The following is a 27,283-nucleotide window of genomic DNA, read 5'->3' on the forward strand; positions in this document are numbered from 1 at the left end:
CGAGTTGGTCCATGTCTTTTCCCGGACAGGTCTGCCAAAGGAGATCCTGACTGACCAGGGTACACCTTTCATGAGCAAGGTGATGAGGGAGTTATGCAAAGCCCTGAAGATCTCCCAGTTGAGGACCTCGGTGTACCATCCCCAGTCAGATGGCCTTGTTGAGAGGTTTAACAAGACACTAAAGAGCATGCTGAGAAAAGCTATAGAGAAAGACGGTAGAGACTGGGATTGTCTCTTACCCTATCTGATGTTTTCCATTCGTGAAGTTCCACAGGCCTCCACAGGGTTCTCACCGTTTGAGCTTCTATATGGCCGACATCCACGAGGACTCCTGGATATAGCCAAGGAAACCTGGGAGGCCGAAGTCACACCCCACAGAAGCGTCATTGAGCATGTGGCCCTGATGCAGCAGAGGATTGCAAAGGTGATGCCTATCGTGAAAGAACACCTTCTCCAAGCACAAGAAGCTCAAGCCAGGGTCTACAACCGGTCTGCAAGAGTGAGGCAGTTCAATCCGGGAGACCGAGTTCTTGTGTTAGTTCCAACGGTGGAAAGCAAGTTCTTGGCCAAATGGCAAGGGCCATATGAGGTTGTCGAGAAACTTGGTGAGGTAAATTATAAAATTCACCAACCAGGAAGACGGAAACCATTCCAAGTTTACCATGTCAACCTCATCAAGCCATGGCAAGATAGAGAGCCGACAGCAACTCTATCATTGTTAAGCAACCCAGAAGGTGAGGTTGGAGCGGTTACTATAGCAGAGACGCTATCAAAGACCCAGAAACAGCAGTGCCGGGAGTTACTCAAGAAAAACAGGGACCTGTTTTCAGAATTGCCAGGATACACGAAGGTCATAGAGCACGAGGTCCTAACAGAGCCACATGTGCGGGTGAATGTGAAACCTTATCGTATTCCTGAGGCTCGTCGAGAAGTTATCTCCAAGGAAGTGGAGCGTATGTTGAGGCTTGGGGTCATTGAGGAATCCAAGAGCGGTTGGTCGAGCCCAATTGTCCTGGTCCCAAAACCTGATGGAGAGTGGAGGTTTTGCAACGACTATCGGAAGTTGAATGAAGTCTCCAAGTTCGACGCTTATCCCATGCCCCGTATTGATGAGCTCATCGAAAGGCTTGGGCACGCCAGATATATATCCACCTTGGATTTGACAAAGGGGTATTGGCAGATCCCCATGGCACAGGAAGCCAAGGAGAAGACGGCCTTTTCGACACCTGATGGATGCTTCCAATATGCCCGGATGCCGTTTGGCCTACAGGGAGCTCCGGCGACCTTCCAGAGGGCTATGGATAGAGTCCTTGCACCCCATAAGGCCTACGCTGCTGCGTACCTAGATGATATCGTCATCTTTAGCCCGGACTGGGAGAGTCATCTGGAGAAAGTCCAAGCGGTGTTGGATGCTATAAGAGAGGCCGGATTTACTATAAACCCGAAGAAGTGCGCCTTGGGTAAAGAAGAAGCTAAGTACCTTGGATACATAGTGGGTCATGGAGAAATAAAACCCCAAATCAATAAAGTGGAGGCAATCCAAACATGGCCAAAACCAGTTTTCAAGAAACAAGTTAAAGCCTTCCTGGGAATCGTGGGATATTACAGGAGGTTCATCCCAAACTTCGCCACGATGGCTGCGCCTCTGACTGACCTGCTAAAAGGGACAAAATCAGTAATGGTTAAGTGGTCCGAAGAAACAGTCAGTCTTCCAAGAAATGAAAAACGCTTTGTGTAAGCAACCCGTTCTGATGGCCCCAAACTTCAAGAAAGAGTTTATTCTTCAGACAGATGCCTCAGATGTTGGGGTGGGAGCAGTCCTTTCCCAAGAACTACATGGGGAGGAGCATCCTGTTCTCTATCTGAGTAGGAAGCTGTCCTCATCTGAAAAGAACTACTCAGTCGTTGAGAAGGAGTGCTTGGCCATAAAATGGGCAGTGGACACATTGCGGTACTATCTGCTGGGACGTAAATTTAGACTGGTATCTGACCATGCCCCGCTTAGGTGGATGAGAGAAACGAAAGGAAGAAATGCTAGTCACCCGTTGGTTCTTAGCCCTGCAGGACTTCAGTTTCCATGTGGAACATAGGGCCGGAAAGCTGCACGGTAATGCGGATGCCCTATCGAGAATCCCTTGTTTAGTGGGGGAAAGTGCCAAGCCCCACGGCTTTAGGCAGAGGGGGGAGGTATGTAGCATGGCTAAAGGGTTTGTAGTCGATGGGAGGTATGTGCCACATAAGTGCCTGGTTGCTGTAATGTAGCCCGGAGTATTCCTTTCTTGCACATAATCTTGTATATGTGTTTCAGGACCTGTGGTAATGTCAGACCACATGGCTAATCATGTGATGGGTTACTGGGTGGGGTTAGCTCTTTATAAGACTGGCTAATCCTTTACACAGCAGATATGTGTGGAGGTGAAACCCTCCTGAGTGTGTTACGGCTTCAGGACTGAGCCGGATGAACTGGACACTTGCTTTTCTTTGCCTGAACCAAAGGCCCATTTTGCTTTCTGTTTTTGCCACATGGTTTATGAAGCAATAAACCCAGTGAACTTTAAAGGAACACGTCTCCTGAGTGTCAGCCGTCGCAGCTGAGTGAGTGAAATCCTTACAATATATATATATATATATATATATATATATATATATATATATATATATATATACTGTGTGTGTGTGTGTATATATATATATATATATATATATATATTAAACCTAAAGTACATTAAACAAATGTATATAATTATTTAAAAAATTAAAATCAGTATGTGAAAAAAAAATGACGTTCCCATGGAAATCTGAAATTAAAATATATATAATAAGACTAGTTACACTTAAAGTGCATGTGCAGAACATGTGAAACCATCTAAAGTATGCATGATTAAGTGTGGATATATCAAATGACGAATCAGCTCATTACCACATACAAGGTGCAAAAGTGCAAAAAGGTACTGTAGGAATAAGACATGGGGGTAATATGCCTTTAAGGATCGCCAGGTCTCGTAACCACGCGCTCGGATGTTATTCCAAAACGCGCATCGGTGTGTGCTAGCCATCTCACACAAGTCTGTGTGCAGCGGATGACCGTTCTCAATGTAATTCTGTGGAGCTTCATTTCAAGTCTCCACTGCCCCAACAGTGTGAGGCGGCAAAGCTGAAGAGCACCAGAGAAGACTGATGTAGCTAAGTGTTTTAGTGTACCTCAACTACACACATTTAAAAGGGATTAGCCCAGAGAAATCGATCTGGGAGAACTTTTTGTAATGGGAGGATGAATGGAGTTAAAACAGAATGGGCTGTTGTCTAAAGGGTAACTGATTCCTTCTATGACCAAAATCAAAACCTGACATTCTGGGTTTTTACCCTAGTGGATAAAATAGCATTAAAGGCAATGCTGTTCTGCCTGCTATAAAACTTTAATGAATGGAGAAGGTGCTAACCTACCTGCTGATCATATTTACCAGCCGAAAATTTCCATAGAAGTTATTGGGGGGGTTTCAATGGACTCTCCTGTGTCATTGGTGGACACAGGACCGTGGGGGGTAAACTTTTACCTTGAGGTTTTTACTCCCCTCTATCTCAACCCTTCTAGCACTCTTAACCCTTAGCTTTGGCTGGAGCCCACCCCACTCTCCATCTCAAAAAAAAAAATAAAACTGTAAGGCTATGTGCACACTTTCAGGATTTCTTGCAGAAATTTCCTGAGCAAAACCGGACATTTTCTGCAAGAAATCCGCATGTGTTTTTTTCGCATTTTTATTGTGTTTTTGACACGTTTTTTGCGCTTTTTTTCCGGAGCTTCCCAATGCATTAATAGCGGGAAAAACGCAAAATTCCGCAAAATTAATGAACATGCTGCGTTTTTTTACCGCGATACTTTTTTTTTGCAGAAAGAAACGCATCGTGTGCACAAAAATTGCGGAATGCATTCTAATGATGGGATGCATAATGTATGCGTTTTTATAGCGAAAAAAACGCAACGTCTGCACACAGCCTTAATGTTACCATTTTTCTTAACCTTTTCCTAACATGGCTATTTTACGTTTTCTGTTTTTTTCCTAGAGCCATAACTTTTTATCTTTCCATTGACATTGCCATACAAGGGCTTGTCTTTTGCAGGACAAGTCGTAATTTTGATTAACACCATTAATTGTTTTTTTGTAATGAACTGGAAAGGAGAGAAAAAATTCAATGTGATGAAATTCCGAAAAAAGAACGTTTTCAGTTGTTTTTTTATTTGCAATGTTCATTTTTAAGTGGTGAAAGAAAAAATTAAAGTTCGTAAAAAAAAAAAAAATAAATAAAATAAAAATAAATTAAGTTAAGTTGTTTTTGTCCGTCATTTTCCAATACCTGCAATGTTTTCTAATATTTTGGTGGATGGGGCTGTGTGAGGGTTTATTTTTTGCATGCCTCACTGCCATTTTAGATACCATTTTGAAGTAGATACGATGTTTTGATCCTCTTACCGCGGTTTCCCTCCTTTCTTTTTTTTTTTTTCCTGCACTGTTGAAACGTCTGAAACACCACCATTCTGGTATTAAGATTCTCTTATTGTCTCGTTTACCAATTTGGTTAATCTTTGTTTTGATAGATTTGACTTTCATGAACATAACAATATCAAATATGTGTTAATTTCTTTTTTGTGTATTGTATATGGGGGTGACTTTAACTTTTTATACTTTATTATTATTATTATTATTATTATTATTATTACCGTATATACTCGAGTATAAGCCCAGGCACCTTCTTTTGCCACGGAAAACTGGGTAAGCTTATTGACTTGAGTATAAGCCAGGTATGCATTCTCCCCTCATCCCTGTCCTGGTATGCGTGGCTCCCCTCGTCGCTGTCCTGGTATGCGTGGCTCCCCTTGTCCTGTCATGTGGCTCCCCCCCCATCCTGTCATGTGGCTCCCCCTGTCCTGCTATGCGTGGCTCCACCTGTCTTGGTATGTGGCTCCCCCTGTTGTATGAATGGCTCCCTCAGTCCCGCACGCCCCGGCATTTACCCCCCTGTCCCACACGGCTCAGCTCTCCCCCCCCCCATCCGATCCCGCATGGCTCCCAAAGCCCTCCCAGGTTCCATCGTTGTGTTGCGTGCACGGCTAACCCCACTTCCACCCCCCTCCATTGTCCTGGCAGCTCTCCTTTCCTGTGCTGAGTGGTATCGCTCATTAACGTCATTAATACACGCTCCAAGCCTATGGGAGTGGAGGCGCATACATTACCTTAATGAGCGGTACCACGTGACCGCTCCTCGCAGGAAAGGAGAGCTGCGAGGACAATGGAGGTGCAGGAACGGAGATGCAGCGATGGAGGTTGAGTATGATGTCTTCTGTTAGCCGGCGGCTGCAGCTGTCACTGTGCCACAGTGACTGTCACTGTGCCACAGCCGCCGGCTCCTGCCGCTGCTCGCCATTCCCCCTCCCCTGCCAGCGTTCTGGACAATTGCCTGGTGTATAAGCCGAGGGTGGCGTTTTCAGCACACAAAAAATGTGCTGAAAACTTAATACACGAGTATATACGGTAATAATATCATCTTTCAATGTGCTTGTTAGTATGGTTGGTTGGACCCGTGGATGTTCGGGTCCTGCCAAGCTTATTAAATTTTGGGTACCAGAACTGTACCCGGACCCCATTCAAGTAATAAAAGTGCTCGAACATCCGACTGACTGGCGGTAACCTTACTGAAAGTTACCGCCAGTCACAGCCACTGGGTATCTTGATTCCCACACTGTCACATAGAGGACAGTGTGTGAGCCAGCAGCTGTGACTGGCTGTGAAAAGGTTACCACAGGTAAGGCGTCAGCTGATGACTACTACTCACATCATGGTACCCCTGGACTCGCTGATAGCAATGAGAACAGGTGACGCTCAATAAAGTATTCACTAGCCAGCGCCTGTGCATTGTAAGACAAATGTCAGTGAGATATATATTTAGTGCACTGCGTGTGTAACTTACTGTACATGTATTTAGCTAATAAATAAAAGCAAAAAATGCTGTGGGGTCCCCCTTATTTTTATTAACCAGCTGAGGTAAAGCAGACACCTAGGGGCTGGTATTATTATTCTGGGAAGGGGGCAATAAACACGGAGATTGCCAGGCTATTAACATCAGCTCAGAGCTGTCTGCGTAATTTTTACTGATTATTAAAAAGGGGGACCCTACAAAAAAATGAGACCCCCACCCCCTCCCTGCTTTTAAGAACCTACAAAAGAGTAAGAAAACAGCTATGTGCTGATATTAATAGGCTGACATCAACCCCAAAACCATTACTGTGCATGCCACACACCAGGGCAAGTGAGAAGAGCCGAGGCTATGCACCAGAATTGGTGCATCTAATGGATGCGCCATTTCTGGGACTGCTATGGGCTGGTGCAGACAGCATTCGTTATTAGAGTAATAACGGTGGTGTCCGTAAGGTTGCCGCATTTCATTGGCTATGAACTGCAATAACCTTATTGATGTCAGAGCTCGTCGCAGCCGCTGGATTAACACACTACTTTGTGCGTGTTCCAGCTGTCGTGCTGAGCGGTCACGTTACTGATGTCACCACTTAGGACTGCATCTGGTGTTTGGCATCGTCGTGGGACGGATTTACAGTGGGACCCCTTTGGATGATGTGAAAAATAGGGTGACCCCACATCGTGTTTTTTTTATTATTTATTTTTTACTAATAAAATAAAATTTAATAACCAGCCAAGGGAAAGCAGACCATTGTAAGCTGGATATTGCCCCCTTCCCTGCCTAATAAAACCATCCCTCAGCTGCCACAGAAATGGCTCATAAATTTGATTCAATGATTCTAATTCCCATCTTCTTGTGCTACACATCCTTTAGCGGAAAGGATTCTAGTTTTTCTTCTCACTTCATCTTTTCATTGTCCCGGCAGACTCCCTTCTTGGTCGATCTACTGATACCTCTGGCACATACTTTTATGGGAATATCTTCCACCAGGATCCCCTCTTCTAAACACTCGTTTTACAGCTTTGTTCAGTATCATGGCAGTTGATGTCACCATACTCTCAACATTTGTTGCCTTTTTTTTTCTGCAGGACAGGGTCCTCAGTTTTCTTTTTCAGCTGTTTTTTTTTTTCACCTAAGGTTCTTCACATTTTTTTTTTTTTGCTTTTTTTGCTCATCAGTACAGGGGTGTTTCATTCACTCTTTCCTCCTTCCTATAGATTATTTTGTTTTTTTCTTTCATATAGCAAGGCATTTCTCTCTTCAGTCCCATTTCCCCCTCCAGTTGGTTTCAATCTGGCATTATAGACTTTCTATTGTTCGTCCACTTTTCCTCTAGTCTACGGCCCATTCCAGCAGTGCTGTAGGTGTGTGTGCTCTCTGGAGTGGAGCTTGTTTTGTGCAGGCCTTCACAGAGCTTAGCCCATCTTCTTCTAAGTCATTTAGGAACCGTACCTTGCATCTTGCATCATCTTTCACCGACGGAGATACTGTCCTTGATCACTCTTCTTTTGACAGATGAGAAAAAATTGGGGTGGGAAAGGGGGGTTAGCATAAAATCCTTTTCTTTTCATTCATTCAGTACCCACCCAATTTTTTTTTTTTATTTGTAATGTATGTTAACAACTCTAATGAAAATGTAATATTTTTCCTAATTGATCTCAGTTGTAGTGTTAATCTTCACAATCTTATGTCTGTGCTCTTACTGATTCAGCTCAGTAAAGAGGATTATCATCAAAGGGGCAAACACTTACCGTAACTACTTGGTGTCCCCGCTCCTAGAGCCAAAAGTTATAACCCATGGTCTCTGTATCCCGCAATTAATTTGTTGAGAAAATGATTTGACGGTAAATAACATCCTTTTGTATAATGTTAAAAAAAATTGTTAAACCATAACTATAAGCTATGAATGTTTTTTCTTTTTTCTGTAAATTTTTTTAATTTGATGAACATATTTTTACATATTTTCCTGTTTTTCTAGGGCGAGCATCACCGAACCACCCACTGCCAATATCAAACCAACTCCAGTTGTGGCCACGCCAAGTAAAGTGACTACGACACAAAGGCCACCAAGAGCTAGTATACGCCCTATGGTCACCCCTGCTGTTGTCTCCACTCCAACTACTACTCCAACCGCTACAGTTATGCCCACGACCCAAGTGGAAACGCAAGAAGGCACGTATCCTGCTGTACTCACGTGCAACCTGCTGATTAGTCTTCATTTATCCTCATTGCCTTTTTTTTGGCAATATCTTCTTAAAGATCCTGTTCAGTGTAAAAGTATGTGCTTATTTTTCTGTATTGTTTTGTATCATTTTCTACAGCAATGCAGTCAGAAGGTCTATTGGAGCATGTACCAGTTTTTGGCAGCACCAGTGGATCTGTTAGATCTACAAGCCCTAATGTCCAGTCATCCCTCTCACAATCCGTTCCAGCTGTCCAGCAGCAAACTGCCTTTGTCCAGCCTACTCAGCAGTCCCATGCCACCATAGAACCTTGTACTCCAGAACCCGCTGTGGAAGTGGTCCAAAGCTCTCCTATAGAAAGGCCGTCTACGTCCTCATCTGTTTTTACCACGTGTAAGTTACTATGAGGGAGCATTGTTTATAGAATTGTGCTTACCTTTCCCTAAAGCTAAAGCATCTTTACAGTTTCAGCAACTCCAAGTTCTTCCATATCAAAACGTCAGCGTGAAGAAGAAGAAAGCTCTGTAGAGCCCTCCGAACAGTCCATGGAAGAGCCAGATTTGCCTGTTAACAAAAAGCTGAGGACTTTACAGCGAGTTGAACCAGAGGTTTGCGTCATGATTAGTTTGCATGTGACCATCTGTTTTGCAGTTTCCTACAAACCACTGCTTCGTGTTAAGCACTGCTCCTTAAGATCCAATGTGTATAATAAAGAATTTTTTTTTTGCTTTATATCGGCCCCAAAATTACAATGGAGTAACATTGTAGATAAGACTCCTGGGTTGTAGAATAAAGTTAAACCCTGTGCAGACTAATCCTCAGTCATAAATCTGTATGTCCCCTACTTCTTTGGAAGGTCTTTCAACCTTGTAAACACACTGAGCCTTGTTCTTTTAACCATTAGAAGTTCATCTCCATAAAGTTAAGGTGCAATTTCGGATTTTTCCTATTAAGGAGGAAGTTCTGGGAGAAGACATTCCTGAGGCCGAATCACACTCATTTGACCAGGAATCCCAAGATACACTTACACAGGTAATCTTGTTTTGTCACTGGCTCTTTACTCATGTTTGCATCCTTAAAGGGGTTGCCCGCTTTATTTTAACAAATGTATTTAGGACATCAGATTTGTGCCAGTTACGAATATAATTATTGCAGGTTCTCTGCTGAAATATGACTGCACAGCTCTCCTGTTCTCAAAATGGCAATTGAAGGAGAAAATGTGACCAGACCTGTCCATCAACCGCCTCCAAAAAATGCACATTGGAAAGCTATTTTTTAAGTGGAGGAGTCTGATGGTCGGTCTGGTCACATGACTCCAACTGCAAGTTTGAGAACTTGAGCACTCAAACTTCTCAAGATTTTAGAATCTTTATTCCGTGAAGGCTGACGTTCCTATTACTGAGAGGAGATGACAGTTGGTGCTCATAAGGTTCTATGTAACTGAAGGGGGAGAGCAGCTCCACCATCACCACCTCCTCTCCTTCACATGCAGTCTTATCAGTAGTAACTGTCCTCTCCTATCTCGGTAATGTAAAAGTTTGTCTTCACTCAATACAGACTTTGCCCTTGACTTGAGAATGAAAGATCAGTCCAGGAGGAGAATGAAGCAGATATCTCTGATATGAGCAGAAGCAACTTTGTAATATATCTTATGTATTATTGGTTTATGGAATAGAGTAAAGCAATGGGTTCTCTTTAAATAAACGTGAAATAAGGAAGAACTGAAATACTGTATTAAAAAGAAAATAAGAATTAGTTACCAAGACAAAACTATAGAAAATTAGTGCTGTTATTCCCCTTTATTGTATGCAGGAGCCCCCTTTTCCATTTCCACTTCTTAGAGATAGGGTTTTGTCACACTTTTTCCTTGGTCCTGTCGGGGTTTACGTCTGAGCTCCCACTCACAAAACTGTATTTGGGATTCGGGCTTAAAGGGAACCTGTCACCCCGAAAATCGCGGGTGAGGTAAGCCCACCGGCATCAGGGGCTTATCTGCAGCATTCTGTAATGCTGTAGATAAGCCCCCGATGTTACCTGAAAGAGAAGAAAAAGACGCTAGATTATACTCACCCAGGAGCGGTCCCGCTGCTGGTCAGGTTGGATGGGTGTCTCTGGTCCGCTGCGGCGCCTCCCATCTTCATTACAAGACGTCTTCTTCTGATCTTCAGCTCCGGCGCAGGCGTACTTCGCTCTGCCCTGTTGAGGGCAGACAAAGTACTGCAGTGCGCAGGCGCCGGGCCTTTGACCTTTCCGGCGCCTGCGCACTGCAGTACTATCCTCTGCCCTCAAGAGGGCAGAGCAAAGTACGCCTGCGCCGGAGCCGTGGCTGAAGATCAGAAGAGGACGTCTTGTAATGAAGATGGGAGGTGCCACAGCGGACGAGAGACACCCATCCGACCGGACCAGCAGCGGGATCGCCCCTGGGTGAGTATAATATAACGTCTTTTTCTTCTCTTTCAGGTAACATCGGGGGCTTATCTACAGCATTCCAGAATGCTGCAGATAAGCCCCTGATGCCGGTGGGCTTACCTCACCCGCGATTTTCGGGGTGACAGGTTCCCTTTAAACCCTGACGTGACCAACAAGCTGGTGCCTGAACGCAACGTGAAAGCACCCTAAGGGCTTGATCTGTCATTTCTTCCTTTTCAAAATAATGAGATTAACCTAATGTGTTGTGCATTGTGCAGGACCTGAAGGCACCTCCCATGACACGGGTGCTCTTTGGTCACTTGCTTTCCTGTGTCATGCACCACTGCTTAGGCCCTTCATGAGGCATCATGCCAAGCCCAGAATATAGAGTTTATAAACCATGCAACATTTAGCATCTTACAATAACTTGAGGTGTTTAGTTCACTAGTCCATACTGGTCTTTTTTACTGGTTTTAAAGCCAAGCAACTGCGCCCTGGAAGTAATTTTTTTCTTCTTTTGGAAGTCTGCTAGTTTAGAATACCCTCAAATTCATGATGGTGAGGAGTCCTTGCCCCCAGTTCTGGATAATTCAGCACAGGCTTTGGAGCCAGCCCAATCTGTGCAGTCCTCTCAGGACGCTGTAACAAAGCGTGATGATGTTATTGTCATAGAGAGTGATGAAGAGGAGGAGGAGGAGGATGAAAATGAAGCGGATCAAGAGGTAATCTGCAATTTCTGCATGTTACAAGCCCATGTATAAAAACTTGTGGTTTTCTTAATTTGTGTTTCTTAATAATTTCCTAGGACATTCAGGGATATGATGATGAGGAGGAGGATGAAGATGATGATGGTGGTATGGGTGAAGAAGGAGATGAGAGTAATGGTGAAGATGGTAGCGCTGATGGCAATGACACCTATGAAGGAGAAGAAGCTGCGGTACATAGTACTAATTATTTATTTATTCACCAAAGATGCAGAAGTGTTTTGAGACTTATTGCTCCACGGGACGTTGTATATCGATTCACGTTAATGACTAAGTATCGTATATACTCAAGTATAAGCCGACCCCCCTAATTTTGCCACAAAAAACTGGGAAAACTTAATGACTCGAGAATAAGCCTAGGGTGGAAAATTCAGCAGCGACCGGTAAATTTCAAAAATAAAAATAGGTGCCAATAAAAGTAAAATTAATTGAGATATCAGTAGGTTAAGTGTTTATGAATATCCATATTGAATCAGGAGCCCCATATAATGCTCCATACAGTTCATGATGGGCCCATAAGATGCTCCATAGAGACATTTGCCCAATATAATGCTGCACAAATGTTGATTATCGCCCCATAAGATGCTCCAGAGATATTTGCCCCATATAATGCTGCACAAATGTCGATTATGGCCCCATAAGATGCTCCATAGTGATATTTGCCCTATATAATGCTGCACAAACGTTGAATATGGCCCATAAAATGCTCCATAAAGATATTAACCCCATATAATGCTGCACAAACGTTGAATATGGCCCCATAAGGTGCTCCATAGAGATATTTGCCCCATATGCTGTTGCTGCGATTTAAAAAAAAAAAAAAAGACATGCTTGCCTCCTGTCGGTCAGGCCCCCGGCACTTGCAATACTCACCGGTCCTCGTTCCGGCGGAGCTGTGTCTTCCGCGTCCTCTGCACTAACATTCAGGCAAAGGGCGCGGACTAACTACGTCATCGCGCCCCCTGACCTGAGCGTCACTTTAGAGGACGCGGAAGACATTGGCGCCGGAACGAGGACCGCGAATATCGCTCATTGCGACCCCTCCCCATTATACTCAACTGCTCCTGGCGCAGTCCCTGCATCTCCAGGCGCTGACAGCTTCTAGCATTGAGTGGTCACCGTTACCGCTCATTACATTAAAGAATATGTGGCTCCATCCCTATGGGATTGGAGTCACGTCCATATTCATTACTGTAATGAGTGGTACCACGTGACCGCTCAACGCTGGTAGAAGCTGTCAAAGACCGGAGATGCAGGGACCTCGCCAGGAGCGGGTGAGGATGTCACAGCTGCCGCTCCCCCTCCCCGCCAACCCCCCCTGCGACAATGACTCGAGTATAAGCTGAGAGGGGCACTTTCAGCCTAAAAAAATGGGCTGAAAATCTCGGCTTATACTCAAGTATATGCGGTAGTTGTGTTTGGAAATACACTGGGCAATTAGACAGCGGCAATGCGGAGTTTGTCATTTGGCACATCGCACCCTGACATCACACTGGTAAAGTGGTTCAGTTTAGGTCACTAATTCACTCCTCTACTTATATAAATGTCGTTGTTTTACAGTTCATCTTTGGCCACCTATTGTTTTACACTTAAATATGGTTTGATTCGTACATTTTTAGTTTTGCTCGAACACGTTATTGATTTATCTCCAGGGTCCTGAAGGCACTGATCCTGGCACAGAGACCGAGGAAAGTATGAGTACTGGAGATATTGGTCAAAGGCCTGCAGACTCTCAAAATAGCGGTAATGGAATCTTACATTTATAACCTTTTATTGTTTTGTCTTACAGCTTGTTGAGTGATCTTGTAGACAATAAGTGACTGATTATAGGCTTTGTATATTTAGTAGCTTTCTTAATAATTGTATACAGGTGAGGCTTCAACAGGAACCTCTGAATCTTCACTTTCGCAAGAAGCTAGGGAACAACCATCTTCTGCTTCTGACCGTCCAGGTCCTCGTCCTCCTCAGTCACCTCGTAGACCACCACATCCTCTTCCTCCCCGTTTAACAATACACGCACCTCCTCAAGAGCTTGGACCACCAGCTCAGGTAGAATTTACAATAAGAAATTTTTTTAAAAAATTAAAATTAAATTTCTAGTATCAATAAAACAGTGTGAGGGGCAAGGAATAGTTTTGATTTATTTATTTTTAATTGGGAGAAAAATAATTAACAAGATCATTTAAATAGATGACGAAGTCGATCCAAGCATGTAAGTTTAGGGGGTGCATTGGTTTGCTTGTATGTAGTCAGCTTTACTGGGTGATTCCTGGTGAGTGCCTACATTAAAGAAGACAAATATAATCTAGTATTTAGATGAGATGACCTGTTTTTTGTATGTTTTGAAATAAGTATAACAAATCTATTACCACTTCCTGTACTTAGCGAATTTCGATGGCCCGTAGACAGTCGGTAGGCCGTGGACTTCAGCTTACACCTGGATTAGGTGGCATGGTAGGCATACAATTTTACACTTCAAATTGCACTTGAATGTTGATGATTTATTTATAGTCTTATTTATTTTGGTGGCTGATAAATTTTACTATCTGTCCTTCCTTTAAGCCTTGGGTGGAAATGATCTTATATGGATAGTAAATATGCTCATTTTTATGTTTCCTAAATTTCCCAAACAGCAACATTTTTTTGATGATGAAGATCGTACAGTGCCGAGCACACCAACACTTGTTGTACCTCATCGTACAGATGGTTTTGCTGAAGCCATTCAGTAAGTTCATAACATACAGTATATCCTGCAACTACAGCAGGCAAATTCTCTACAGCTCATTGACTTGTAGCACTTTTGTCAGCATGCTGTGGTCAAGACTGTGTAGGAGAAAAGTAAGAATAATTAGGTTCTTAGTATTTCATATTAAATTCCGTTCATTGGTCGGATGCAGAATATATAATCTGCTCCTTGTATTGTTCTGAATGCTAACCTAAAATGTTCACTATTTACCTGAACTGTATACATAATTAGCTGCTAGTGTACTGATCTTGGCTGACATGAACCTATTTCCAGTTCTCCCCAGGTCGCTGGAGTTCCTCGGTTTCGGTTTGGCCCACCAGAGGATATGCCACAAGCCAGTTCTAGTCACTCTGACCTTGGCCAGCTTGCATCGCAAGGAGGTAGCACAAAGTTTTCCTTATTTTTTTTTTTTTTTCATTCTGACTTGGAGGAAGCAATGTTATCCTTTCATAGAATTAATAGCACAATTCATAGAATTACATGTACATTCTTATTGTATTATTAAGAAGCACTTATTTTCTGAGTTTATTTGACTTTTACATTAGTGTTTGATCATCATTTACACTGTACTTTTTTGGAAGGGTTAGGTATGTACGAAACTCCCCTGTTTCTTGCTCATGAGGAGGAGTCAGGTGGTCGCAGTGTCCCAACTACTCCACTTCAGGTAGCAGCACCAGGTATGACCCAACGTGGAACCAGTCCCAGAACAGTTCTTCACGACAACAGAAAATTAAGCTGAATTTTTTGTATGACCAGTTTTGTGCATTTTTTTAATATCTAATGTAAATTTTTTGTCCTTTAGTCTCTGTTTTTGCTGAGAATCCTGCTGCTGACACTTCAGATCATGCATCTCAGTCTGTTCCTATGGTCACAACTTCCACTGGAAATATTTCTACAGCTGTCGAATCTGGCACAGCAGATGAAGGCGATGAAGTATTTGTAGAGGGGGAATCTGAAGGGTAATTTAAAAAAAAAAAAAATAATATTATGAAGAATGACATCGACGAGATCACCCAGAATCCCACTGATGCCACCACATGTGATGAACCTCGCCACCCCGCCTGACGTCACTATTATTTCAGACAGATCACGTACTTCAGTCTCCCCCACTTTAACCAACGTGACGTTCCACACCCCTGGGGACACTTAATCCCATTTTTACACCCTGCGCTGTGCCATAGGAGGCATGAGCTGCTAGGTGGTTCCTAGGTCCTTCACTGCATGTTATTTTACGTGGCCCCTGCTTGTTGAGGGGCCTCTTTCACTAGCACCAGTGAAACAGAGCGCTGGCAGCCCAGTAGCACCGCTACCAGTTTCTCATTTATATATAAGCTCGATCCGTTAACAGCATTAAATCGCGCCAGAAACCAGCCCCGGTAGCATGGAAAGTTAAACTGAGAAATGGACCTGTGGATCGAGATAAAAGAGCAGCCCAAGGTTGAAATTATATATTTAAATGCTTTTAGGGCACCCTAGAAAATACACAATGGTTATACATATACAATAGTGGTAAGACAGAAGATTATAAGCAGATGGATCTTGTCAATTACTGGGTGATGTTCGATCATGTGTGTGCTGTGCCACAGGGGGCATGAGCTGTCAGCTGGCTCCTAGATCCTTCACTGCATGTTAGGTTATACAACCCCCACTGTCGAAGTGGACTGCATGCATAACAGAGACCACATGGCTTTACACTAGCCTTCATCCCCTTTGGGTCACTCCCCTTTTGCCCTCTGGGCTGAACCTAAAATCACTTCACCTTGCCTCTGTAGCTAAAACCTAAGACCAAAACCTAACATGGGTCATAATTCCTTAATACAATGTTCTCCTAACTCTGGTCCTCAAGAGCCACCAACAGGTGATCACTGCATTACCTGGAAAGGCAAGAATTCCATCACCTGTGCAGTACTAAGGAAATCCAGAATACATGATCTGTTGGTGGCTCTTGAGGACCGGAGTTGGAGAGCACTGCCTTAATAGATGGTCCTAGAGAGTCAGTTTTGGCACCATCGGATCTGGCCGGGCCCCTGCTACGCGTTGACATCGAACACCGCTTTACTATCTGGTTTCTACTAGCTGTTCTATGCATCGCCATACCCCTGGGTGCTACAGTGGTCGAGACCCATGCAGGTGTTCGCCATGTTCTGGGGATCTTGTAAATATACACAATATATGGCTAGGATCTATACTATCGCCATAACTTCGTATGGAATTATGTTTCTGGGATGTTCTAGAAGGTTTTGGCAGCTTCAGCAGGACTCTATATGGCAAACAGGTGTTTGTCCTGCTCTGAGCTGGTCAAGGCGTGAGATCTTTTTTCACTCACAGCCTTTGAGTCTTGATCTTCCCCCGCTGAGCTAAGTGTTCTCCCTTTAGCCTGCAGCCCTATGAGGTTCATAATCTCATGCCATATATGATACAAATGATTGACATGAAATTATAGCTCCATATTCTTCACAAATATCTTGTGTGTTTTCCTGAACAACAATAAGATTAGGAACATTGTATTGTTATAGGATTGCTTCAGAGTCAACAATAGAAATGGAAACTCGGCAAGACCAGGATACTGCTCAGCCTTCTGAAACTGACCTTCCTTCCACAAGCCAAGATCCTCCCACTTCTTCCTCTGCAGGTATTATATAATTAGACTGAAATTCTTAATGGTTTTATTTAAGTGTTTAATTTTTATTAACTCAATAGTGCACATGAAAATAAGAGACGTTGTAAACAGTATTTCTTTATCGCCTCTCATTGGGGGACACAGGAACCATAGGAACCATGGGTGTATGCTGCTGCCACTAGGAGGCTGACACTATGCAAATAAAAAAGTTAGCTCCTCCTCTGCAGTGTACACCCCACCGACTGGCATTATACTCTTCAGTTTAGCTTAGTGTCAGTAGGAGGTGGACACGGTGCGTCGTTTCTTTTCAGGTTTCCGGAGGGATACAGGGTGAGCAGTCACACCTGTAGTCCCACAATGCGGACTATGAGTACGGCGTGTACTGCCACCCCGTATCCTCATAGATCCCTCTCCAGGACCAAGAGCCTAGCACACAAGCGTGCTTAGAAGTCCGGTCCTGGCTCCGTCCCCCACCCACTCGCCTTCCAGAGCCTGTCGGTTGGAGGAGACGAGGACGTCCATCTCCAGCTCCACGGACGTCTAATACTTTCCACGCTTTAAGGTTAGTACCGGACGGCGTGGGATTTTAGGTGAGTATTTTTTTCCCCTAATCAGCTCTCCCACGGCGCCTTACAGGCAGCGGATTCCTTCCTTTCCTGCGGCTGCATCTTTACTGTGCGGTGCGGCGCCTTACAGGCAGCCGCGCTGCTATTTCTGCGGCCGCACTTCTATTACTGCGGGCACTTTTCCTGGCAGAACAGTCCTATCGTTTGCCCTGATGTCCGGCAGCTTCCCCTCGGTGGCCGCACTTTTACAGGCAGTCACACTGCCTTGTCTGCGGCCGCACCCTTTCACCCTGCGGCGCGGCTATCTGGGGGGGCCGTACCTTTTAGGAGCTTGCTCGCGGCCCGCCGTTCTCTCCAGCGGCCGCCGCCGCCTTCTAATATAGACCCCGGCGGCAGCGCTCCCCTTTCTATGCGGCGGCTGCCGTGCATCTTAGCCGGGCAGCGCCCGCCCCGCTATTTACCTCCAGCGGCCGCCGGCTTCTAATCTAGGCCCCGGCTTTTTCGGGGCCTGCTTCCGGCGTCGGCGGCAGCGCTCCCCTTTCCATGCGGCGGCTGCCGCGCCTCTTAGCCGGGCTGCGCCCGCACCGCTGATTACTTCCGGCGGTCGCCGGCTTTTAATTTAGGCCCCGGCGCTTCCCGGGGCCTACCTCCGGTGCCGCGCTCCGCCCACTTCCGTTTTAATCGGGCGGGCTTTCTCCCGCCCGACAATCTGTCCGGCGCCATCTCAACTGACTCCTCCCCTTCCTCTACGCCGCTGCTCGGCATCTGGATTTTAATTCATCGCGCTCCGCACCTTCCTGAGCGCACATCATGCCCGTCCTTCCAGCGGTCACCATCTGCGCGAACTGCAGCAGGGGCTCGTCTTCTCTCCGGAGATCCACCGCAGCTGGACAGCTTCCTCTACCTGGTATCCGTTTTCTCATCTGCCGTGAGTATCTGCACTGCAGACTGACACCCCCCTCTGCTCCGCTGTCCCCTAACCCTCTGGCTTTTCTTCAGATCTCCGCTCTGTCAGGCCTGCAGCAACACAATTATTCCCACCGTCCGAGAGTGATACCCCCATCCCAGACTGGGCCTCCTCTCTGTCACAATCGGTGGCCGATCTAACACGGGTGTCTCAAATTTTGGTGTCCGTGCTGGATTGATTACCTCTGCAGACCCCCGCAGTAGCCAGCGGGTCACAGGAGCCTCCGTCCGAGCCCTTCTTGATAAGCCACAAAAGATCCAGACAGGAACGTCGGTCTGAGTCCTCTTCTCGCTCCATCTCGCCACACGGTTCTCCTCTGCGGTAGGCGTCCTCCTCCCCTGAGTCAGGCAAGGCGTTCTCTGGGAAGGTGCCCTTTCTTATGCGCCCTCGGATGATATTTCGGAGCTGGATTCTAACCAAATCGCCACCATGAGGGATATGGTTCAGAATCATTGGAGCTATAAACCAAACCTGTGGCATCAAGGATCCCTCTACGGAACCCGCAGATCAGGCGGTTTCGTTTAGACGGGCTAAACCACCTTCCAAGTTTTTTGCTCCTCATCCTGAATTCGAGAAAATCATGAACAGAGAGAGAGCGAACCCGACCAGTCGTTTTCAGAGTGGAAAACGCCTTGGTGTTTTGTATCCTTTTTCTCCAGAACCTACCGCCAATTGGACGGTCTCGGTGGATCCCCCGGTTTCCAGGGTGTTCACAAACACGGTGCTTCCACTGTCCGGCGGAGCATCTCTGAAGGATTCTAACGACAGAGTTATAGAATCCTTCGCGAAATCTGCCTTGGAAGCGGCTTCAGCGGCTCTATGTCCAGCTTTTGCTTCCATTTGGGCCTCAAAATCCATCTCAAAATGGGCCAAGGATCTACGGCGAGGTATCCTGGACGGGGCGCCTCCCGCGCAATTAGCGGAACTTGCCAACCAGATTTCCCACGCCGGTGAATACCTGGTCTCCGCCTCCCTGAATGTCGCGTCTTGTGCGGCTCAGGCTTCCAGCAATGCCGTTGCCATCCGCCGGACCGTTTGGCTCAAGGCCTGGCAGGCGGACTTGTCTTCCAAAAGTCCCTCACTAGTCTGCCCTTCCAGGGCTCTCGTCTCTTTGGTTCCCAGCTGGACCAAATCATTAAGGACGCCACCGGGGGTACAAGTTCTCTTCTCCCCCAGGCTAAGCCTCGTCGCCCTCCTCCTAGATGGCAGTTTTGCTCTTTTCGGCCTTTTCGTCGCTTCGCTGCGTCAAGCTCCCATTCCCAGCAGCAACAGAGGCCACAGGCACGTCAAGAGAAGAATGCGGTGGCCTTTAGGCCCACTCCGTCCTGGCGTCCTCGCTACTCCCAGGGTAGATCCTCCAGACCCAGGACTGGAAGATCCACCTCCGCATGACTCTTGGCAAGACTCCAGCCCAACTCCCAGGTTGGGCGGCCGTCTTCTCCTTTTCAGGGACGTCTGGTTTCCGCAGTAGAGGACGCAGGGGTCATTGAAGTTGTATCCTCGGGATACAAGATAGAGTTCACCTCCCGACCCAGGGATCGTTTCTTCCAATCCCGTCCTCCAAGAGATCCCGCTCTAGTTCCGGGCTTCTTCGCAGCCATCGCTTCTCTGCTCAAATCCGGGGTAATCGTTCCCGTCCCAGAGAAAGAACGGTTCACTGGTTTCTACTCGAACCTTTTTGTGGTACCGAAAAAAGACTGCAAGGTTTGCCCCATTCTGGACCTCAAATTGCTGAACAGGAGAGTTCGCCTGAGACACTTCAGGATGGAATCCCTTCGTTCGATAATTGCTTCCATGGAGGCCCAGGAATTTCTAGGCTCAATAGATATCCAGGACGCCTACCTCCATGTCCCGATATTTCCCGGACATCACCGTCTCCTGCGCTTCGCAGTGCAACGAGAACACTTTCAATTCGTCGCCCTGCCGTTCAGTCTCGCAACAGCGCCAAGGGTGTTCACGAAGATCATGGCGGCGCTGATGGCCATCTTGAGAGTCAGAGGCTTGGTCCTATTTCCATACCTCGACGACATCCTCCTCAAGGCTCCGTCCTTTGCTCAGGCTCACGAAAGCCTGTCCATTGTTCTCGACACCTTAGCCCGTTTCGGGTGGCTGGTCAACCGGAAGAAGTCCTGCCTTATTCCTTCTCAGCGCATCATCTTTCTGGGCATGCTTTTCGACACTCGTCAGACCAGAGTCTTCCTTCCCAAAGACAAGAGATCCACTCTTTGTCGGGACATACGCTTGCTCCAGGGTCCTCGGCCTCCCTCCCTCCGATCGGCCATGAAGGTTCTGGGGAGGATGGTAGCTACATTGGAAGCGATTTCTTCGCCCAATTTCATTCGCGACCTTTTCAGCAAGCCATTGTGTCTCAGTGGGACAGGTCTGTCTTCTCCCTGGATCGGCCGATCAGACTCTCTTCTCGGGTCAAACGGTCCCTCAACTGGTGGCTGACGTCACCTCTCATCTCCCAGGGCAGGTCCTTCCTTCCAGTTCACTGGCAGGTGGTGACAACGGACGCCAGCCTGTTCGGCTGGGGTGCGGTTTTTCGCCACCTGACGGTTCAGGGCCGTTGGTCGTCGCAGGAGTCATCTCTGCCAATCAATGTCCTCGAAATTCGGGCCATCTTTCTGTCCCTCCGCCACTGGGAAAGGATCCTCAGTGGCCTTCCAGTCCGGATCCAGACGGACAACGCCACGGCTGTGGCATATGTCAACCATCAGGGGGGGACCCGGAGCTCCTTGGCCCTTGCCGAGGTATCCAAGATCCTCCTCTGGGCAGAGGCAACGGTTCCGGTGATATCCGCGGTGCATATCCCCGGCGTGGACAACTGGGCCGCCGACTTCCTCAGCCGCAGGGGCCTCGCGGCAGGGGAATGGTCCTTGCATCCGGAGGTCTTCCATCAGATTTGTCTTTGATGGGGCACTCCGGACGTGGATCTCACGGCGTCTCGAATCAACAGGAAGGTTCCGCAGTTCGTCTCCAGGTCCTGCGATCCTCTCGCAGTGGGCGTCGATGCTCTGGCCATTCCTTGGTCTCAGTTCGAGCTGCCCTACCTGTTCCCACCCCTTCCATTTCTTCCCAAACGGTTGAAGATCAAAGCGGAAGGGGTGTCTGTCATCCTGATCGCCCCGGATTGGCCCAGGAGAGCTTGGTTCGCGGAGCTCGTCAACCTCGCGGACGCTCCCTGGCGCCTTCCAGACGGGCTCGATCTGCTGTCCCAGGGTCTGATCTGCCACCCGAATTCTCGGTCGCTCAGTTTAACGGCGTGGCTGTTGAGACCGCGGTTCTAAGAGCGTCCGGCCTTTCAGTCCAGGTGATTCACACCATGATTTAGGCTCGGAAGCCTTCGTCTTCCAGGATCTACTACCGTACCTGGAAGGCTTACTTCCGTTGGTGCGAATCCAACCGCGTTCCGCCTATGGTTTTTTCCCTGCCTTCTCTTTTGGCCTTCCTTCAGGCAGGACTGGATTCGGGCCTGGCTCTTAGCTCTCTAAAGGGCCAGGTTTCTGCGCTTGCCATCCGCTTTCAGAAGAACTTGGCCTCTCGGCCACAGGTTAAGACCTTCTTTCAAGGAGTAGCCCACGCTGTCCCGCCGTACAGAGCCCTTGTGGACGCAGGGGACTTAAACCTGGTACTGGACGTTCTGAGGGTTTCCCCCTTTGAACCTCTTAGGGAGATTTCTCTATTGGTTTTATCTTGGAAGGTGCCCTTTCTTGTGGCCATCACGTCTATTCGCGGCGTTTCCGAGCTGGCGGCCCTGTCTTGCCGTCCTCCGTTTTTGGTCATTCGCCAGGACAAGGTGGTCTTCCGGCCTCCACCTTCTTTTCTTCCTAAGGTGGTTTCCACCTTCCACCTCAACGAGGACATCGTTCTACCTTCCTTTTGTCCAGCTCCGACTCATCCTCTGGAGCGATCGTTGAACAAGCTGGACCTTGTCAGGGCAGTGAGGATCTATCTGGACAGAACGTCCACTTTCCGGAAGACGGATTCTTTTTTTCATCATTCCTGATGGCACGCGCAGAGGCCAACCGGCTTCTAAAGCGACTATTGCTCGCTGGATCAGAATGGCAATTTTGGAGGCTTACCGGGTCAAGAACAGAGTGCCCCCTCCTGGGATTAAGGCTCACTCTACCCGGGCAGTCGGCGCCTCCTGGGCGGTGCACCACAGGGCTTCCGCCCTACAGCTTTGCAAAGCGGCAACTTGGTCTTCCATCCACACGTTCGCCAAATTTTACAAGGGCCATACCTATGCTTCGGCGGACGCCGGCCTAGGCAGAAGGATCCTGCAGGCAGCAGGGGTGAGTCCTCTGGCCTGATGGAAGTCTGTTTTTCCCGCCCTAGGGACTGCTTTGGGACGTCCCATGGTTCCTGTGTCCCCCAATGAGAGGCGATAAAGAAAACAGGATTTTTGGTTGCTTACCGTAAAATCTGTTTCTTGGAGCCTCCATTGGGGGACACAGCTCCCTCCCAATGTTTCTCAATTTCTATGTTCTATGACTGTTCTCACGTTTACAGTTCTCAAGTTTCTGGTTATGGTTTTCAACCTTGTTATTTATCTCCTACTGCTTTCTCACTAACTGAAGAGTATAATGCCAGTCGGTGGGGTGTACACTGCAGAGGAGGAGCTAACTTTTTTTATTTGCATAGTGTCAGCCTCCTAGTGGCAGCAGCATACACCCATGGTTCCTATGGTTCCTGTGTCCCCCAATGGAGGCTCCAAGAAACAGATTTTACGGTAAGCAACCAAAAATCCTGTTATCTCATCGGAGAAATCTGATTATTTCTCCCCTTGGATTGATCATTTATTTTCAAAATTCTCAATTCACAGGTAAAATCTCTATTCCTAAGAAGACAGATTTCTTACATTACTGAGATAGAAGATGACATGGATTGTATGAAAAGGGGAAAGAAGATCGGAGAAAGGAGGAGCTTTGCCTTTAGTTGTTCCTCCTCCCTCCTATCTACATAGAATCTTTTCAGTAGCAGCCGCCATCTCCTATCTCAGTAATGGGAAAATGTCTTCACTGAATACAAGTTTCACCTGTGAATTGAGAGTGAAAGATCAATCCAGGAGTAGAAAAGCCGTTTTATCTGATAAGATGTATTACAAAGTTGTTTATTTTCCTGTGTATTGTTGGTTTATGAAATAAAAATTTTTTAACCCCTTCACGACATGCACCGTACTAGTACTGCACGCATTGTGTCTCCCCCTTTGATGTGGGCTCCGGCGGTGAGCCCACATCAAAGTCGCGACATGTCAGCTGTTTTGTACAGCTGACATGTGCGCGCAGTAGGGGCAGGTGGAATCGCAATCCACCCGCGCTATTAACCAGATAAATGCCACTGTCAAACGCTGACAGCGGCATTTAACTACCGCGTCCGGCCATTAGGCCGGAAATGCGCGCATCGCCGACCCCTGTCACATGATCGGGGGTCAGCGATGCGTCGGCATGACAACCGGAGTTCTCCTTGAGACCTCTATGGTGGTTGATGCCGGCTTGCTGTGAGCGCCACCCTGTGGTTGGTGCTCATAGCAAGCCTGTAATTCAGCTGCATAGGAGCGATCTGATGATCACTGCTATGAAGCAGAGCCGATCAGGCTCTGCTAGCTTCTAGCCTCCCATGGAGGCTATTAAAGCATTACAAAAGTAGAAAAAAAGGTTTAAAAAATATATAAAAGTATAGACCACCCCCCTTTCGCCCCATTAAAAAAAATATATATACACATATTTGGTGTCGCCGTGTTGAGAATCGCCTGATCTATCAATTATAAAAAAGGATTAACCTGATCGCTAAACGACGTAGCGAGAAAAAGAAATCAAAACTCCAGAATTACGTTATTTTTGGTCGCCGCGACATTGCATTAAAATGCAATAACGGGCGATCAAAAGAACGTATCTGCACAAAAGTGGTATCATTAAAAACGCCGGCACGGCACGCAAAAGATAAGCCCTCACCGAACCAGAGATCACGAAAAATGGAAACCCTACGGGTATTGGAAAATGGCGCAATTTGTTTTTTTTTGTGAACCTAGCAAAAAAGCCAAAACAAAAAACAAGTGTGGGATTGCACTTTTTTTGCAATTTTGCCACACTTGGAATTTTTTTCCCGTTTTCTAGTACAAGACAAGGTAAAACCAATGGTGTGGTTCAAAAGTACAACTCGTCCCGCAAAAAATAAGCCCTCACATGGCCATATTGACGGAAAAATAAAAAAGTTATGTCTCTGGGAAGGAGTGGAACGAAAAAGGGCTGCGTCTTGAAGGCGTTAATGACTTCTACCTTTTTAACATGTAGTTCATACATGGCATGCTTATTGTTAAAACAGATTCCATAAACACAGTGTCATTTTTTTGCAATTAAGTCATTTTTTGCATTGTCTGAGGAACCATAGGCCATTAAATTTGTTCTTGATGTTTTGATTTTTATATAATTTTATGCAGACACAAGTACCAGTCAATCAAAACCCCTCCGAAGAGTAAGACTCCATCCACAGACTGGAAGACCTGCTGTCCGGGGAAGACAGTTTACTAGGCAAAGAGGTTTGTTAAATAGAATAAAAAATGATATAAAATTAAATTAGTTTTTAAATGTCTGAAAGAAATAAAGAACAATAAAAAGTTAAAAGAAGATTCTTATAAAGCATATAATATTTCACACTTTGTGATGGTGCTTGTGAGCCTGATTGAACTGTAATAGAGGACTTTGGGAATTACTGTGAAATTTCTTTCTAGCAGCCTTCATTGAGGGCACACAGTAGACTGATACTGAGAATTACAACGTAAGAAAAAAGTTAGCTCCTCCCCAGCAGGAACAAAAATAATACACGCATGCCCAACGAGGCAACATAAAGCAACAGGGTGGTTGCTGTCTCCCAATTCTTAGATGTTGATATGGAGGAAAAATGACTTTTTGACTCTTCTGTAAGACTGCTCCCCAAGTGAGAAGGCTGGCATTCATTGGCGCAATCTGCCAATGAATAGGAAGGAAGAACTGAGAAGCGTGATGGAAGTCCCGCCACCAGATCAGATATGTGCCACAAGGGCAAGAGCCCGCTGGGACGATGTGGTGTAGGTTCCCAGGCGCATACAGCTTGGCAGTCCTGGATGATGAGGATCCCTGGTGGGATGATCCAGGGTACTAGAGCCATGGAATCCCTATGGTACCCTGCTCGTATACTGCATTGATGGGAGAGACTGCAGATATGGAAAATGGCGGTGCATGGGAAGGAGAAATAAAAATATAAAATTAGATATATTGGATGCTTGTTGGAAAAGTCAGAATGCTGTGATTAGGCACAGTAAAATATAGACCTATCGTGGATTTAGTTAGAAAATCTACTATATAATTGTCTAAGGGTCACTTCTGCCTGTCCTTCTATCTGTCACGGATATTCATTGGTCGCGGCCTCTGTCTGTCATGGAAATCCAAGTCGCTGATTGGTCGTGGCAAAACACCCACGACAATTGCCACGAACAATCGGCGACGGGCACAATTCGGCGGTAAAATGGCCGCTCCTTCCTCCCCGCAGTCAGTGCCCGCTTCATAGTCCCCTCAGCCCTCACACAGGGTTAATGGCAGCATTAATGGACCGCGTTATGCCGCAGTGTAACGCACTCCATTAACGCAGCAATTAACCCTGTGTGACCAACTTTTTACTATTGATTATGCATATGCAGCATCAATACTAAAAAGATCTAATGTTACAAATAATAATAATTTAAAAAAAAAAAAAAACGTTATTCTCACCCTCCGACGTGCGTGCTGTCCTCGGCAGTGCAAGCGGCAGGTTCCAGTGCCAAGGATGCTATGCGAGAAGGACCTGCCATGACGTCACAGTCATGTGACTGCGACGTCATCACAGGTCCTGTGCTCATACCAGCCCTGGGACAGGAAGCTGCCGCGTGCACCGCACACATGCGCCAGGACTACAAGGGGCCTTCGGAAGGTGAGTATATGTTTATTTTTTATTTTAAGTCTTTTTAACCTGTTACATACGTGGCTGGGCAATATACTACGTGGCTGGGCAATATACTACGTGGCTGGGCAATATGCTACTTGGCTGGGCAATATGCTACGTGGCTGGGCAATATGCTATGTGGTTGGGCAATATACTACGTGGCTGGGCATTATACTACGTGGACATGCATATTCTAGAATACCCGATGCATTAGAATCGGGCCACCATCTAGTTGTGTTATAGAAGCTCTCCCAATGTATATACAGTACATATATTTTTTTATTATGTGTATATGTAATGTAGTGTGAGTGTATTAATATACTTATCTGCCTCTGCTTTCTCAAGTTTCCAGGGCCGTTCTTCTCCTCAGTGATATCACCCCACTGCAGACTTTGTGTCACCCTGGAAGTGACTTTTACCATGTAAGCCTATGGAGCGTCAGAACAAGGCTCTATAGGCTTTGATTGTAAGAGAGACTTCTGGCTCACACACAGCATAGTGAGGCGGCTGATCACAGTCGTGGTAATATTACTGAGAAGTGAAGCAGAACGGGGCTGGACAGCGGAGCAGCAGTAGGTGAGTATATTAGTAAACCCTCACTACATTACATGCACATATACGCACACATTTATTTAAAAAATGCATGGCAGTACTTCTTTAGTAATAATACCAGTTTGATTTTTTTGCTATATTTTCACAATTTATTTTTTTTTTTGCAGGAGTTCCTTTGGGAAGTAGAGGAGGAATAAACAGAAGCAACTTTTAAGAGCCTTCTGTTTCCCCTATTGTGAATACAGTTTTTGTTCCTGATTTTAAGCGTTTGTCAAATGAAACATTTTTGTAAAAATTAAAGGTTTATTAAGTCATGTTTTTTTTTCTTTTATCGTGTAGTGGCACTCACAAGGTTTTAATGTCGATACAACATCCACTGTTTTCCTCTTCTGTCTGTTTATATATAAAATATTCTATGAAACTTGCTTTAGACGTATTAACCAAATTCCTATGCATTACAGTAATGTTTACTCCCCTTATGCAAAGCCTGTTTTCGCCTTCCTGGCTAGGCCATTTTTTTCCAATTCTTGCCAGTGTCACTTTGTGG

The 27,283-nt window shown here is 46.1% G+C and overlaps 1 protein-coding gene across 2 annotated transcripts in view; it reads left to right on the plus strand.

The window, feature by feature from the left end:
- The window catches only part of TPR (translocated promoter region, nuclear basket protein), a 196,935-nt gene extending 169,885 nt beyond the window's left edge, over nt 1–27,050 (plus strand). For both annotated transcript variants that reach the window (XM_069737241.1, XM_069737242.1), the window contains exons 36-51: nt 7,949–8,142; nt 8,292–8,546; nt 8,619–8,761; nt 9,108–9,185; nt 11,087–11,284; nt 11,368–11,499; nt 12,979–13,069; nt 13,197–13,375; nt 13,712–13,780; nt 13,960–14,051; nt 14,346–14,452; nt 14,654–14,749; nt 14,875–15,031; nt 16,589–16,704; nt 24,668–24,766; nt 26,904–27,050. In XM_069737241.1, the coding sequence (XP_069593342.1) occupies nt 7,949–8,142; nt 8,292–8,546; nt 8,619–8,761; nt 9,108–9,185; nt 11,087–11,284; nt 11,368–11,499; nt 12,979–13,069; nt 13,197–13,375; nt 13,712–13,780; nt 13,960–14,051; nt 14,346–14,452; nt 14,654–14,749; nt 14,875–15,031; nt 16,589–16,704; nt 24,668–24,766; nt 26,904–26,950 (2,053 nt within the window). In that variant the 3' untranslated portion in view covers nt 26,951–27,050. The remainder of the gene's footprint in view (nt 1–7,948; nt 8,143–8,291; nt 8,547–8,618; nt 8,762–9,107; nt 9,186–11,086; nt 11,285–11,367; nt 11,500–12,978; nt 13,070–13,196; nt 13,376–13,711; nt 13,781–13,959; nt 14,052–14,345; nt 14,453–14,653; nt 14,750–14,874; nt 15,032–16,588; nt 16,705–24,667; nt 24,767–26,903) is intronic.
- The last annotated feature ends 233 nt before the right edge of the window (nt 27,051–27,283 follow it).

This window comes from Ranitomeya imitator, chromosome 8 (assembly GCF_032444005.1).
Source record: "Ranitomeya imitator isolate aRanImi1 chromosome 8, aRanImi1.pri, whole genome shotgun sequence".
Taxonomy (NCBI): domain Eukaryota; kingdom Metazoa; phylum Chordata; class Amphibia; order Anura; family Dendrobatidae; genus Ranitomeya; species Ranitomeya imitator.